Raw genomic sequence first — 15999 nt, forward strand, 5'->3', positions numbered from 1 at the left:
ATGCATTTAGTCTTACTTCTGACTGTGAAAGAGATTGGCGTTACATGGCACGGTGACACTGTAAGTTAAGTTAATAGGCTTAGTAATCCAAGCTGGCATAAAATAACTTTTGACATGTTAGGTCTAACTGTCTGGGCAGCTGAGATATAGATAGATCAGATCTAGCACCAGTTTGAGGACATGACTCCTGCTCTGCTCTATGTACATGAGCTGAGGGCAGATGAAGTTTGTGGTGAGCCTCTGCTGTCTCTGAGTACTCACTGTCGTTGTCTGCATTTCTTATTTTTGTGACCATGCTGGTCTTTCAGCACACTTCTCCTGCAGCCTTTTTTTGTCAGATTTCCTACTATGATTCTGGCTGTTTTCTGGCCCACAGCAGGAACACCAGCAGCCTCCTTAATTCTGCTTGGCAGGTTTTTTCACTTGACTGTTTAGAGAGGAAAAATAAATAAATATATATATATACATACACACACACACACATATGTATATGTATATGTGTATACACGCACACACATATATATGTTTCTAACACAGACACACTCTCATATATAAAAGAAAGGTGAGTTTTCAACTTTGATTCATGTAAATGAGTGGTAGGAAAGCAAAAACTGTTTCTGAACCACCTGATGCAATGTGACACAGATGGAAGGAGCTTATTTTAAGAAAGAAGAGTAATGCAATATTAGTCCTATGTGGGCATAAACAAGCATTCTGCATGTTTAGTAACAGGTTAGATCTGATGTGGTCCTACTGCTTTGAGTGGCACTGTAAAGTATAATGTGTGTAACATGGAGTCTAGCCTTATTTGGACCAGGCTAGAAAAGAGCTCTTGAATAAGATATTTCTATCTACATGTATTTTACTGGGCACCATCTTGGTGTGATTCTTATCTAGAATATTTTAGATAGTACTCCTAGGGGTTTTTAATTTGCTCTGTACAGCCTCAGAAAATGCTTTGTAATATAACTGTCTTGAATACCTGTCACTGTTTGGTATGCTTAGATGAGTATTTCATTTTCCTAATTGTCATCTTGGTAAGAACTTAGTGCATGTATTTATCTAATTTTTTTTTCCTTCCTTAGCTTTCAAGCATTGTTATTTTTCCTACCGTGTTCTGAGACTCCATATAATTCCCTGTCATCATTTATATAGTTACCTCGGTGATATTTATAGACAGTGATTGTTTCTCATGGGCCTCTTCTTTCCGAGACTGCAGATGAGTGTACTTCTTTCCTGCATCTCAAGGCTAGACAGTGCAGTTTGGTGCCTGTGGAAACAGGTGCGAATGTGTGTTCGGGACAAATATACTTCTGATGTGCTGATTTTGGATTTTCTGCTGAGAGTTACCCCTCAGTCTGTGTGCACACGATGTAGTAAGCCAGTTCAGAGCAAGCTGGAGAGAATTCTTGGTACCACTCTCGTCGATTTGCTGATCAGCCCATGAAGTTTGGAAATAAATTAAAATCTGCTAGTACTCTCTAAATTCTTAGCAGTCTTTATGGCCATTCTGGTGTAAGAAGTGCTGTGCTTTGACTGTTTCAGCCACATTCACACAGTATTGTGAGAGTGTGATGTTTGTTTTTAGAAAGCAGCACTCCAAATTTAAAACTGGAGTATTTTTGTAGTAACGGAGAAATACCTGAGTTAGCTGTAGGTGAACAAGCTTTGGTACCAGCAGCAGTGAAGCAGAAGCTCCAGCTGCAACCTCTATATCCAGGCTTCCAGCTGGACTTGTACCATACATGCTGAAGCTTCTGCTATGGTAGTTTTCTTATTATTTGTAGCTAGCTAGCTATATTATAGAGAGATGTGTCATGTTAAACTATCCATTCTTTTACACTTACCTTCCAAAGCCAACCCCCGTGTGTGCTAATCTTGTGTGACTGGGCTGTGACATCACTGAACTGATTTTCTTTGTGTTTCTTCTCTTTCGCTTTTGTTAATTTTTCTTGTTCCTGTGACCTTTCTTGTGCAGAGTTTAGTGTATGCATTGCTCAAAGCAAGGATTATGTCTCTTTTATGTGGATTGATGAGCTTTATTGCAGTGTTCCTTTGCAGATATTAAATAATCATAGAATAGGATTTCACATGGGCAAAGATGAATTTGTTGGTGTGAAGAACTGTAAATTGGGATTGTGGAAATATTGTAATGTTTATATTTTTACCCTCCATGAGTGGATTCTTCTCCTGTATGCCTTTATTCAGGATTAAGATAATTTTTATTCTGGAATAGTTGCCATGCATTAAAAAAAGACCAAACACTTCCCCTCCCTCAAATGAATAAAGATCTTAACATTAAGCTTGCCACTAAATCTGTGGATGTCTCCAAATCTTTTAAGAGGCTGTTTTCTACTTCCCAGATTTTATATGAAAGAGCAGGTTGTCAAAAAGGAGGTTGCTGAAGTACGTAGTAGAGGCTGGGATTGAAAAGAGATAATTTTTGAAGTCCTGCAATAGTGTTTACAGCTCCTTATTGAATTTCTAGAGCAAGCAGAAAATGCCCCAAGGAATATCTGCTGGGAAAAAGTAGCACAGAAATGTGCGGATCAGCCATTTGAAAAATATATTTATTGAGCAAATGAATTATGGCATAGGAACTGGAGGGTTAAATCTTGATTGGTTTAGATGGGATTACTTGTGTGGAAAAGGTAAGTATAATTTAGCCTATGGTATGTTGGCATCATTTTACATCATCAGGCAGAAATTGTATGCTGAAATGGTATTTGTGACTCTGCTGAGCTAAAGCATTTGAATAAAGGAGTAATACTACTAATTCTGTGTGTTCAGAAAGCATAAACCAGGCCCTGCAAAACTGTGATGTTTGAAAGGTAAATAAAAAGTCTGGGTCTCTCTTTTTGTTTGTTCGCCTGATGGGTTTTAAGCTTTTAGATTTTTGGGCTTGGTCTCTTTTCCACAAACACAAAGACTAGAAACAGATTTTTTTGTGTTAAGTGAAAGCTGAGATTCTTATGTAACTGCACGATTCCAGGAGCTTGGCTTCAGGAAGAATAAAAAACAAATATCACATGGGTACAACAAAATAATGAGAACTGGCTAAACCATATGAGCACGGCTCACAGGGAGAAAGTGTTGTGGTTCTGTTTGTCCATATGAAAATGAGATTTTTCAAAGCACCAAGGGGTACATGACATGGAACAAAAAATTGTCCTAAGTATTGGACTCCAAAACATCACTTCTATATAGATCCAGTGTTTTCTAACACTGGGGGTTTTTTGAGTGCTTAATACATGCAATTTGAAACAAGTTTTCAAAATTCTGTTTCCTTCTAGAATAAAAGCAAAATTTATAGGATTAATCAGCATAACTCAGCCTTTGGCATAAACAGCCTGATTTTTGTAAGAGCTGGGCACAGTGTCCATGGCTAGCTGAGTTCCTTGGAAATCTGGGCTTGTCTGTACCGAGCACCCTTTTGGGCATTCTGGCCTCAGAAAGGTCACCTACAGAACAGCCGTAGAGGGGTTTCCTCCAGCATATTCTTATCATGTCTTTGTGTTTTACCTGTTTCTTCTTGACTGATGGATGCTTTGGACAAAATACAAGAAAATGTACTGTTGGGAACACTCCTGGACTGGCAGGGGGTGGGACAAATGTTTGAGTAGATCTTTTTACTGCTGCTTTCCAGCATTTTGCTTCTAAATCCAGAAAAAAAATCTGTTACGGAAGGAAACTTCAAACCATGCCTATGCCTGACTTTATTTTATATCTTTCTCTTTTTGGTCTCTGTAAGCCTGATTTTAAGTCTGATGTTGCTGTGCTCCTTCATGACCTTGTGATTCTGGAAAGCCAGTTAAGTTTTAACTTAATCTTAGCCTTGTTGAAGGTATCACCTACAGCTTTTGAGTTGTTTAAGCTTGGAGTATAACACAATTATCCTTTGTGGTTAAAATTCCCACTTGGAGTTGGTTTCAGAGAAACTATAAAAATATATTTTAAAAATATTTTATTTTATTTCTTTCTCCATGCATTTAGCATTTGTGGAAAAAGAAAGATGTGTGCCAATACAGCTGCTTTTAAATGAGCCATACTGCAGCTTTTGCTGGAGTAGAAGGGATTCAAAAGCCTGTTATTATGCATTAGTTGTGCTGAAGGCACAATAGCACAGTTTCAATTAAAGTGCACTTCTGTTCTGAAGACAGCTCTAGCGAAAGACCTCTTGGGGTTGCCTGTTCTTTCACAGTGTTTTCTACATGTAGTTTGTTCAGTTTACAAGTGACCTGGTAGCTTTTCTAACTACAAGCAGTTCAAACTTAATCTGTGGTCGGCAACTCGAGTCAAATTTTGCCACTCATTTTGCACTTTGAATAGTTTCTACTGAAGATGTACCAAGCAGGAAATAGCCTCAAGTACTATATTATTTGAGGTCTGTCTCCAGCAGGTGTAAGGAAGTATTTATATCCTATTTTATTCACTGAAGAAGGCTAGAAAGAAAGAACTTGGCTGTATAAAAAATATTTTTATAGTCAATTTGAAAGTAGATTTAATGTTCAATAAACAGCATGAGTGGTATTTTCTAAGGAAAATTGTTATTTTCCTCTACTCCATCTATATCCATTAATAAATATGATCATCTTTCATATTAGATCTGTCACAGGTAGCAAATGTTTTCTTTTTGTCTTTGAAGGGCAGTTTTGATCTCAGTTTTATGTGGAATCAGTGAAATAATTAATACATCCCAGTTTCAAAATGGATGACATCTGCCAAATGGAAGTCTTCAAATGTTCAAAGAGGAAGGAAAGCAACTTTGGGGCAGACTCACTTGACCGGTCCATCTTATTTACACATTCAGGCATCACAGAAGAGAGAGATTCTGCCAGCTGTGAAATTCTGTAGCGTAGAGAAATCTGTCTCAACGCCAGCTTCTGTGGTGGTGGTTCCTTGAACACCTGCCAAAAGAGTCATTTTGGGAAAGGTAGTGGTGGTGGTCTCCTGTGATTGTCAAGCTGTATGTGGTTCTTTAGGCATAATGGAACAACAGTATATATTAAAGCAGCCACAAATTATATTCAGCAACAAAATCATGGAGTTGTAACCCATTTTCTGTAAACCTCCTTCTCTTGTGCCAAATGGAGTGCAGTTTCAAAGAGGGTTTCTATTCCACGGTGTCTTAAAACTATGTTCTTCATTTTATAACCTTTTCAGTAAGTGCTACAGCTTCCCTGGCTGATTATCAAAGTCCTCTGTTATTGAAACCTGACTGTCAGTTCCCTTGGCCATACAGCTTACTGACAGATTTTCAGTGAAATCCCCCTGCAGATGTCATTGACTTTGGAGACATCACAGCCTGTCCTTGGCAGCAGACGGCTGGCTTTGCTGCACAGAGGTGAGCAGGTTGAGTTTATGAATGGATAAACTGAACAGCTAGCATAATGTTTGCCATCCTTCAGTTCTGGAAGAGAATTTAAAGTAGAACTGGTAGCAAAAAGCCAAAAACAAGACCTCACTGAGCTTGAGGTGATTTTACAGGCAACTCATAGAAGCAAGTGGCATTTAATCTTCCAGCCTGTTTCCAGCTGGAAAGTTTGCCTGTGAAAAACATAAGGAGTGATTCTGAGTGATTCTATTGAGATACAAGATTTCCTGACCTTTTAATAACTAGTGTTTCTGCAGTCCTTTCTTATGTGTGTCACACTATTGGTAGTGAATCCAGCCTTCAGCCCTTTCTCAAAAGCTTTTTTCCTAAGGCTAGTGTTCTTGGCAGGGATATAGCTGTCTACCTCTATTTAAAAAGAACACAGCCCAGTTGAGTCCAAAACCCTGTAGCCAGAGGGCCTCCCCTCCTCAAATGAGATAAGAAACAGTTGGGAATAGAAACCATTGACTTTCAGGGAACAAAAAAATGAGGAAAGCTGAAGGGGAGAGGGAAAATTGAATGTATAAAACTCAAAGTGAGATACCAGAGGGAAATCCTATATAGAAAATGCCAGAAGTTACTGGTGGTTGTTGTCCTCAGTTAATACACAGAGCAGTCATGAGTTAGTACAATTTAAACTTGTTCATATTATTCCACAATAATGGAAGGACATTATTTCCCCTACGCTAGGACTTGATATGAACGAAGAAGCACCAGCTATGCCTGACTCTGCTGGTGTTTGAACTGCTTTGGCAGTGTTGTCTCAGAGTTCTGTAAATGGTGTTGAGGCAGTACGAGACAGTAAGTATGGGGAAAGGGTCCCATGGAAAGCCTCTGTAGAAAGGAAAAAGGGGAATATGGTGGAAAAGGTTTTAGTATCCTGGCTTAGGAATGTAAAGTGTGCAATAAGAGGGATGGGGAAGAGATGAATGATAAGGGGTTGGTGTCCTGGCGTGGGGAATCTGAAGAATACATATGCTGTGTGGAAAGCCAGCACCATGATCGCTGAAGACAGCTGAGTTCAGAAACCCTGTGATGAGTCAGTGAGGTTAACAGCTTATTTCACATAAGCACTGGATAGCTGTCAAGCGGAGGCAGTTTTAGGGTACTACACTACACGGAAATCTTTTAATGTAGGGAGTACTTAGACTGCACCAAAACCGGGTGTAGATGATTTCACCTCTGTTCAGCACTGATTTTGAAATGTGTATGTCCTCATTCTTAGTTGATTTGAATGGGTCTCACTGTTCGGTAGCTGTACTGAAATCATCGATTATGGTAGAGGAGTTCCAGGCAGGTTCCAACTGTCTTCTATGGAACTGCTACTTTGCAGTAATAAGGTTGAGATACAGCTGTGTGGAGGCATCAGGCAAGAGCTATCCATAACAGAAAATAGTCTTTGAGATATCTGACTGTTCCCAGAAAGGAGGGAAAACAAATCAGGAGGCAAATGATCTTTATCTCTTTAAAGAGTTTCTAGAGAGGAAGTCAGCTGGAAACCAGGGAGAAAAAAATTAATGATCCTAAACCTTGGGGTCCTTTTAGGATTATCTTGAGGACATTAAAACCATTAATACATGGCCCAATACACATGAAATGCTGCACTCTGATATGCTGATGCATCCCCGTGCTGCAGTACTTCTGTATCCATATGTCATCACTGACTCCCTAGATCAGGAGATGAGATTTCATCACGCATTTCCATTTTCCTTTTGTTGGCAGATAATTGTTAATATATTTTTATTTGATTGCTGATATTGCCTTAATGAGTGCAAATAGTTTTCTTTTTTAAAAAAGAGAAAAGAAATTCAATGGAAATCCAGGGTTTAATAAGATGTTAATGTTGCTTTTCACTGTAGCTAGTTCAGTCTTGTATAGAAATTTTCATAATTTCGTACTGATGGAAGGAAAGTTTTGAAGGCTATTTCATTAATACACCATCCTTCTACAATATATATATTAAATGAATTTAATAGTTTAGAGTTGAGTCAGTCATTTGCTTCATAAGTTGCCACTTACCATGGCACAGATAGTAGTATTTGGTAGCCTTCTTTTGCTTGACCAGTGAAAATTGAATTAATATACCACAGAGATTAAATTTGCTCATAATTTCTACCATTTGTGATGTAAGGGCTGTGGAGAGGATGCTTGCTGTGCCTCCTGACGTATGGTACTCTTTCTGGAGATAAAGCTTGATCTTTAGCTTTGCACAGCATTACACTAATTATGCAGAAATGTCCCTCGGAGAAGTCAGGTTGTATTTCATGTTGTTTCATTTCACTTCATTTGGATGCTCTGTTGCTGTCCAGGTGGCATAATCCATAAAACCGGTTTATTAAAGAGTTATCTGGAAAGGAATTTCGCTGCAAAATTTTTCTAGCAAAGGTGTGCATTTCTTTGAAATGCCCATTTCTGATTTGCTTAAACAGAGATGCCTAGGTTAGTATCCAGCAGAAGCTGAACTGAGTATTTGAGGGAAAATCCACATGTCATCTTGGTACAGAAAAGTAAAAACAGCTGTCTAATGGGAATGGGAGCTTAAAGCTTGGTAATTCTTATTCTTCCAGATGGCAGCCAGGATTATCAGTGGATTTTTTGGGGCGGGAGGACACTGTAAGGTTTTAAAGTTACCAGCTTTCATATATATAAAATAGTTGCTGAGTATAGCATTTTTTCTCCACTGATAGTCCAGAGTTAAGGGTGTGTTAGATTGTGGAATTAATAAATGGTCATTTTAAAAACTGTGACTCGTGTGATGCTTTTCATGAATTTAGGGTTCTTATAAATTTGTAAAAATATACTTTTATTGTACTATAGTATGTTTATGATTTTCTCATGACTATTAAAATATATTTTATCTGATTTGGGATGTAGTGCTAAGGAGGAGGACTTTCATATTACACGCTTTATGTAGAAGTAAACTAGTTTCAGTGTGATGATATGATCTTCTGGCTGATCTTGCTTCCAGTGTTAAGCCTGAAATGCATAAATAAAACAAGTGAATACTCTTCTCTGAGCAAAAGCAACCCTGCTTTTCTTTTATAAATGATACAGTTGCTGTCATAATACTGAAAATGCACAGGCTATGCACTACTGTATATAGTATAGTGTATTATTCCATTCCCCTAGACTCCTTAATACCTGTTTGGCTGTACTGATCTCCCCACAGCCCTTTCTGAGACTGTGACCACTTCAGAACCTGAGCTGACATGCGGAATGTGACAGGGACTGACCTTCTGCCACCAGTGGTAAACACAACACGAGAGGAATTTATCCCAAAAAGCATTTAGGATGCCTTTGAGATGACTGACCTTCTTTCTCCAAAAATCTTTGCAGTGCACTGATTTTGAGGAACAGTGTGGGTCAAATCCACAACTGTTTTGAAAGCAAGAGTGATTCCAATACATATTTATCCCATTCATGGCTACTCAGCTCAAATAGGACCCTACTTGGCTCAGATAGGACACCTGCATTCAGAGGGATGGGACTGATACAAATAATAATTTCCTGGCTTTCACTCAAATCTTCTAACAGCTTATGTCAGTACAGAATTACAAATTAGTGTAAGTTATGGTGCTGTGGGCCTTGTTTGAAAGTTTGCCTCTTGCTGCACAAACTGTTGGTGTTTTACTGCTGACACTAGGTAAAGATGCATCCATTTGCTTGGCATGTACCTACAGAAGCTCTTTTTTTGTGAACAGTGAGGCGTTTGTGTGCTATAACTGATGCATACATGCATGTGCATGAACACAACACCAGGCCTTTGAAAAATCTGTCTCTGCAGTGTGAAAAAGGGATGGCACGCAAGTAGAAGTACACTAAGTGCTGAGTTGTCTGAAGCTGTTTGCAGTATTTCAACAAATGGCACAAATTTGAAATACCCAAGATAGCTCTTGAATATTATTATGGCTGGGTAAAGGTGGAAGTATTTAATTCCCCCCTCCTCCCCTTCCTCCACCTAATACCTTTGCCTTGGGTGGCTCCAGTGATAACACTCCCTGAGTGCTAGGGCAAAGGGGTAGGTATCACAGCCCAGAGATGTAACATGTCCTGAAGTGTCCACCTAGGGTGGAGGAATGAGATGCAGGCATTAATTGGAGAAGTGGGCTTCTCTCTACACAATTTGGCTGTCTCCCTTCCTGCAAAGGAAGAGTGGAACCGATTGCTTTTGTCCTTTCAAACAGCTACAGCTCCCTTCTCCCTTTAAGGAGAAATTAAAGAGTTGTAACAGACTTGAGTGCTTAGTAGCTATTAAGAGTTAGTGTGCTTGTTGCCTCTGTGAGTGAATCAACTGATGATAAGGTGAAGAAATCACATGCTGAGGCAGATTATAAAACCACAGATCCACGTGATTGTTGAGATGTTCTGTCAGGCTTAGGAGATTTTGAAACTTATTTCTTTGGCAGGCTGCCTCTCACAGGATGGACAGGTCATTTGGGAGCAATGCTCTCATGGTACCCAGGAGTAATCTGGCAACAGGCTAAGGACAGGCAGGTGTCAGGAGCATGTCTGGGTTCGCCCTGGCTGTGTGCCAAATTCTCACTCCAGAGCCATGCAAAGGGCTTAAGCCATGCAATTCCTATTATGTTCTATACTGGGGCATGTTATTTGGATGCTCTGTGATTTGTTTTGTCACAGGCAGCTCAGCAAGAGCTTTATATCAAAGGTGAATCAACCCTTCTTCCATGGCATAATCAAGGATTTTTTTTAATGATTCCATAGTTCAAACAAAAAGGGAGAGGTGTCCCCAGGATGTCCCTTCCAATTCATGGTTAGATAAGCAGCCTTTGTTTCCCCCCGCGCCTCATATTTGGGGAGAGGGAACAAACTGCAGGGTGATCACAGTTCCAATATAGACTAGGCTCCCTTCGTGCCCTCCCTTCCCCCTCAATAGATCTGTGCTGCAGGAATCATGGGCTTGCAGCAGTACCAGCAGGGTAAATATTTCTGTGTTTCTAGCTGATTTTAAGATGATTGGTGTATGTTCCCCTCCTTTTTTTGGCAAAGGTTAGCCCCATTAGATGTACTGTTCTCCATTTCATCTCCTCCTCCCATCTGTTCTGTCTCTATTCAGTGGAAACCAAGGAGACGTAGCTCCCACTCAGGCTGCCAGATAGATAATTTCTCTTCTATGGGAGACAGAGCTCTGTGTGAAGCAGTGCCCTCCTGCACACACACATCAGACAGTACCGTGAGGGCAGAGCATCCTCTCTCAAACTGTATGATAATGGTGTGTTCCCTGTGTCTGCTTATACCAGTCAGGGCATATGACAGTCCCTGGATTAAGTGATGTTGATTCCCAAGCCTAAGCGAGGAGCAAAGGGAATCCAAGGAGCCTTTTCTTGAGCAACCAGATTCTCATAGCAACAGGTAAAAGAAGCAAGCCTTTGTTTAAAATCTCAAAAACACAATGCAGTGAATAAATAAAGAACAATGCATGTGGATAAGGGATACAGAATTTTTAGATGGCAATTATATGGCATCTATGATTATCTGGAAAGTAAACCATAAAGAAAGTAAATGTTTATACTGAAAAACTCCAGACTTTACCTTGGAACACACTGGCGGGTAGCCATTTTATTAAGGAGGAAATCTGTCTTACCAAAGTCCACAAACTTGCTTCATTTCCCTGACTTTTAAAGAAGATTTTGGCGCATCTGTAGATGCAAACTACTGCATGATGCAAGTTCTGTGCAGAGAGGAGCATCATCTTTCAGAAAAGCCATCTTAAAGTTAATTCACATAAAATTATCTCTGTGAGGCAAGTAAATATTTATTATGAGTAGTTATTTATTACAAATATGTTACCTTGCCATGTATGAGGCAAGTTGGTTTGCAGTGAAGCTAGTTTGCTTTTCTTTGATGATTGAAAGCCCTGGCTCATTTCTCTCTTCTGTCTCTTACTTCTGACACCTTCTGGTCTTCTGATTTCCTATTTAATATTAACTTGGAATAAGTAAAGCTCTATTAGAAGGATAATGTTTATGATTTTTATTCATATTTCTTGCAACTTTAACTTATACTGAGTTAAGCTTTTTTAATGTTTTACTGTGAAGTAGTCTACAGCCAAATGAATGAGACTACCAGGTAGGTAACAGCTCTCCTGATGACACATCCCTTCTGTCAAGTCATGGGACGGGGCATGTTCTTTCTGCTCTATGGTGGCAGTGAGGGTGCTTCTGGCATGAGCACCTGTGATGGGAGGCGTAAGCATCTGTGTCAGATTATGTGGAAGTATGTGCCCGTTGTATAGGTTGCATTATCACTGCTAGAAATTGAGGCCCGGGCTCTGGTCTGTTCTCCTGGTGCATTGCTGAAATCCATGTATTCTCATAGCTGTAGTTTGAATGGAGAAGACAGAGGACAAATGAGGAATGCGATAAGAAAAATAGTGCCTCAAATACATTTTTCATATACATCTATGCTGGGCATGGTATTTTAGCCAATGATGCAGAAACAACCATATTGTGTAGGATGCCCAGCAGCTGTAGCTCCAAGTGTTTTCCTCCAGTAAGAAGCCTTCTTAATACTTTTTTTAGTTATTAATAATTTTAGTTAATTAATTCATTTTAGTTAATAATAATTGTTAATGGGCAGTTATTTATTTGAAAACACATGCTTTGGGTGCTGATTAATTTTTTGCCATATTTTACTTCCTGTTAGGGAATAACTCCTCTGGGAAATTTTGCTTTTGGCAGATAGCATAGTTGACTAGAAGTTTATATGTTTGATGGTACTGCAGTATTATTCCAGAAGGATATTTCTCCCTGATTGCCACATGGGAGAATGATACTAGTTTGTATCTGTTCAGCAGGATATATATAGGGCTATAGTGCTAAGGCAAATATTTCTTATGCAGGGAATCTGCTTGGCTGTTATATATATATAAGGTTCTTCTGGCATCTTGAAAAGTGTATCTGCATGATAAAAGCATTCCAAATTGCTGCATCTTAACCAATAGTTTGTGGATTATCCTGCAGTATAACTCAGTAAAAGAGTAAGAATGTCCCTTTCACTCTGATTTAATACTAAGTGTCTTAAAACTAAAATGCAACCTGTTTTCTCCCAGTGATGCTTATTTCCACTATCCTTTTCCTTGTTTGAGAGAAACAGTGATAAAAAACCATACAGAGAGGAAGGTGATTTATTCTCATATTTTGCTTTTAGAAGTACTTGATTTTGTTTGGATCAGTAGGCAAATGCATCTAAATGAAGATAGGAGGTTTCTTCAGCGCTAGCATTTAATGGTGTTTTTTCCCTCACCACTTCAGGAAGCATTATATTGTTAAACTCACAAAATGGTTTTTTTTTATTTATGATGTGGTTTGCATTCATATAGCAATGCTGTTTCCTCAGGCTGTTTTTTAAGGCCACAAATCTGTTTACAGTGTAGATCCAGTCAGCGAGTTCTTCTCTCATCCCTGCTTTACACGACCTTGATGACCATGGAATTCTGTAGCAACCCAGATGCGCTTTCTTGAAACTAGTCCTGCTAAACACTGGTGTGCTGGTGATCTTTAGGCACTGAAGTACTCTCCAAACCCTTGGATGATATTCTGTAATTCAGTGAGTGATTGGGTGTTATTGTGCTCGTGTGCTGATGGATTTGTGTGTTTATGTCTACTATGGCTTTCATTTTTCTGAGTGATAACAGAGGAGGACCAGGGATAGAATGTTTTTCTAGGATTAGAAGTAGGAAAACACATTCAGAAATATCTAACCAAAATTTGTATATAGCTTTCCTTGTCTAAGGATGAGACTTAGAAGAAAAGCTGCATCTTTTTCTTGGGAAAACTCTGTTCAACATATTAAGCGTTGATGTTGATTCCAGTGAGAATTTAACAGTAAGAACGGGGCTTATTCAAGAGCCTAATGAAAAGCAGTAAAGGCATTGCAGTAAATCATTGTTGTTGAACTTTTATTTTATGATAAATGTTTTATAGACCATTAACTATAGTAGTTTTCAAATATTAGCTTGGAAGATTTAGGGAGGTTATATAAGACGTAAAAATTTGTCTTTTGGAAGGCAGATAAGATTTATTTGTATAAGATTTTAAACACAGGCTGCTGCCAATGTTTGCATTCAAAAATAATACCTTTTGTGGTAGTGGATGCTACGAAAAAACAGAGCTGCAATATCTTCATCTTTGCATGGAACACTGTTCAAGTCTGTGTCAAGCTAGACATATGCAGCATATGGAGATGTGCGTAGTACAAACGAGGAGGGACAAGGTATTTTTGCATTTATATGAATCTCAAGGATTGAAGAGATGGCAGATAATTCAGGTCTTTGAAACTGGAGTATTTTCTCACTGCAGCCAAAATTTTCGAGTGTGTTTGGTGATTACAGGTAACTCAGATTTAAGACACTCTAAACAATTTAATTTTCAAAGAGTCATAGTGCAATACTTCCTGCAAAGTAGGCTATTTTAAAGTGTTTCAAGTTCAGTAACTAAATTCATCAGCCATATGTTGAATTCTTGGTTTCTGTGTTCATGTTTATTGTTTGCAAAATTATACTGGAAATTTAGAAAATAAGACAATTGAAATAGAAAATGGATCAGCATAAATATCATATATTGTCCTATTCTCTAGGCTGTTTTTGGCATTTCTTTAACTGGCAGACTTGAATAGGGGAAAGATGATCATATAGTCCTCTGTGTCCTCCTCCAAGTTTCAATATATTATGGTTCAGTTCAAAAAACTTTTGGGAGTTTATGTTGCCATCAATCTACATATACAACTCCTTGCTGAAACCAACATGTGGTCCTAAATAATAATTTCACAAGTTCAACCCATTTGGATTTCAGTGGCTGAGATAATTTTCACCCTCCAACTTCCCAGACTCATGTCTGAGGCACCGTAGATCTCTATCGCTGCCTGTTTTGTCATCCTGTATGTTCCATCTCTTACCTTTCTTCAGCCCCTTGATTGATTTAGTTGCTGTCTTTGTCTCCACCATCTGGAATCCTTTTTTCACACTCTGTGTGGAACACAGATCCTTTAACTGAACTCTGCAAAACTTTTCTGTCTGAGAAAATGCTTGGTGTTGATTTAATCTTTTTGAAATGATTTGCAACACTGTGGGGCCATATAAAAGTTTTCAGTTAAGAACCTAATAGAAGGTTACAACTATTGAATAATTTTTCAGGGGCAAGGCATGCTTACAGCCAGGAATATTATTTCAGGATGAATTTTATCCCCATGCTGATCACTTCAAAGTGTATTTAGAAGGGAGGATAATAAAAATAAGGCACCAAGAATGTGAAACACATAGTAATCACTGAGTGTTTAAGCCATTGGAAGGATGATAATTAATAACACCTAGGAGTCAGTTCTCTGTTTGTTCTTCAGAGAGAAAAAAGACTATGATGTGGCAGGCTATGATGTACCAAGTTAAAAGATACGTTCTTGTTTGGTCGTATATTTCTACAGAGACATCCTTATTTTTCAGTCTGCCATTTATAGATTCTGTAGAAATTAAAAAATATATATTTTTTTCTCTTTCAGCAATTAATGAATTTCCTCAGGATATATTTACAAATAAAGAAAGGCAGCAAGGAGGGGTTCTGCTTCATATCCTTGCTGTAAGTTTTGCTCTACTGTGCTTCATTTTTATTTTCTGTGTATTTCTCTTGTAAGATGTTACTCATCTTAGTGCCTTTACTAAATAGAACTCTGTATATATAAACGTGTTTCTAATACTTTGATTTCATATTTCTAATAAGTCTATATGGATGCAAATGCTCAAAAGGTAACATTTATTTAAGAAAATGATCTTGTGAGTCTGAATTTGCAATGCTTAGGCATTCATCATCTTAGAGATGAAATCCTGTCCCTGTGGATACCAGAAGGATTTCTGCCACTGACTTATGTGCATTTGCTTGTATATACAGGGTTTGGGATTCCTTTGTCGATGACAACATGCATGATGAGGAGCGTTCTTTTGATGCTCTTTCATTTTGATTGCACCTCTATGCAAAAGATGCAATTGTAATACAAAAAAACACCCTGAGGAAGTACAGAAAATGTCATGTGGAGTTTTACATTTTATTGTAGAAAAAGCAAAACAATTATGGCATGCAGGCTCCAGTTTTCCATTCCCAGCTCTGGGAAAGTAAAGTAGAAAGGAATTTTGCTTGATTGAGAACAGCAGGATTAGTAAGGCCAACTACACAAGCACAGAACATAAAGCCACATAAAACAGTGGGAGGATCACACGTATGCATGAAACCACCATCATCCCTGAGAGGTTTGCTGCAGTGAGCCAAGGTCAGGGACACTGATTTCCAGGTGTGATTATTTCATGTGCATTCTTAATCAACATGGTGTTGCTTTCTCCTTAATTACCTGGTCTGATAATTAATGGAAAATATAAATGATGGCTATGTCAATGTGTAAAACCCTGCCTGTTACTTTATTATATTTGAATCCTATTATGGCATCCTATTCTGTCAAACTGTGGTACCTTTTATACTGTAGGGTTTGGCAAATGTGATTGTCCTAAACTTAATCTTACATATGATCTGTTTTCATGCCCTAAACTGATCAGCAAAGGGTATTTTTTTTAGAATGGATGAAAAATGAAGCCATATATTCCTGATAGTCTGTTCATTATACTGTTA

The 15999-nt window shown here is 38.5% G+C and overlaps 1 protein-coding gene across 1 annotated transcript in view; it reads left to right on the forward strand.

Annotated features, from left to right (window-relative positions):
• Nucleotides 1-15999, forward strand: part of SLC24A4 (solute carrier family 24 member 4) — a 93677-nt gene that overhangs the window by 43733 nt on the left and 33945 nt on the right. Inside the window, exon 3 of the mRNA XM_013940983.2 lies at nucleotides 14885-14961. Within this exon, the coding sequence (XP_013796437.2) occupies nucleotides 14885-14961 (77 nt within the window). The remainder of the gene's footprint in view (nucleotides 1-14884; nucleotides 14962-15999) is intronic.

Source organism: Apteryx mantelli, chromosome 4, assembly GCF_036417845.1.
Source record: "Apteryx mantelli isolate bAptMan1 chromosome 4, bAptMan1.hap1, whole genome shotgun sequence".
NCBI lineage: Eukaryota > Metazoa > Chordata > Aves > Apterygiformes > Apterygidae > Apteryx > Apteryx mantelli.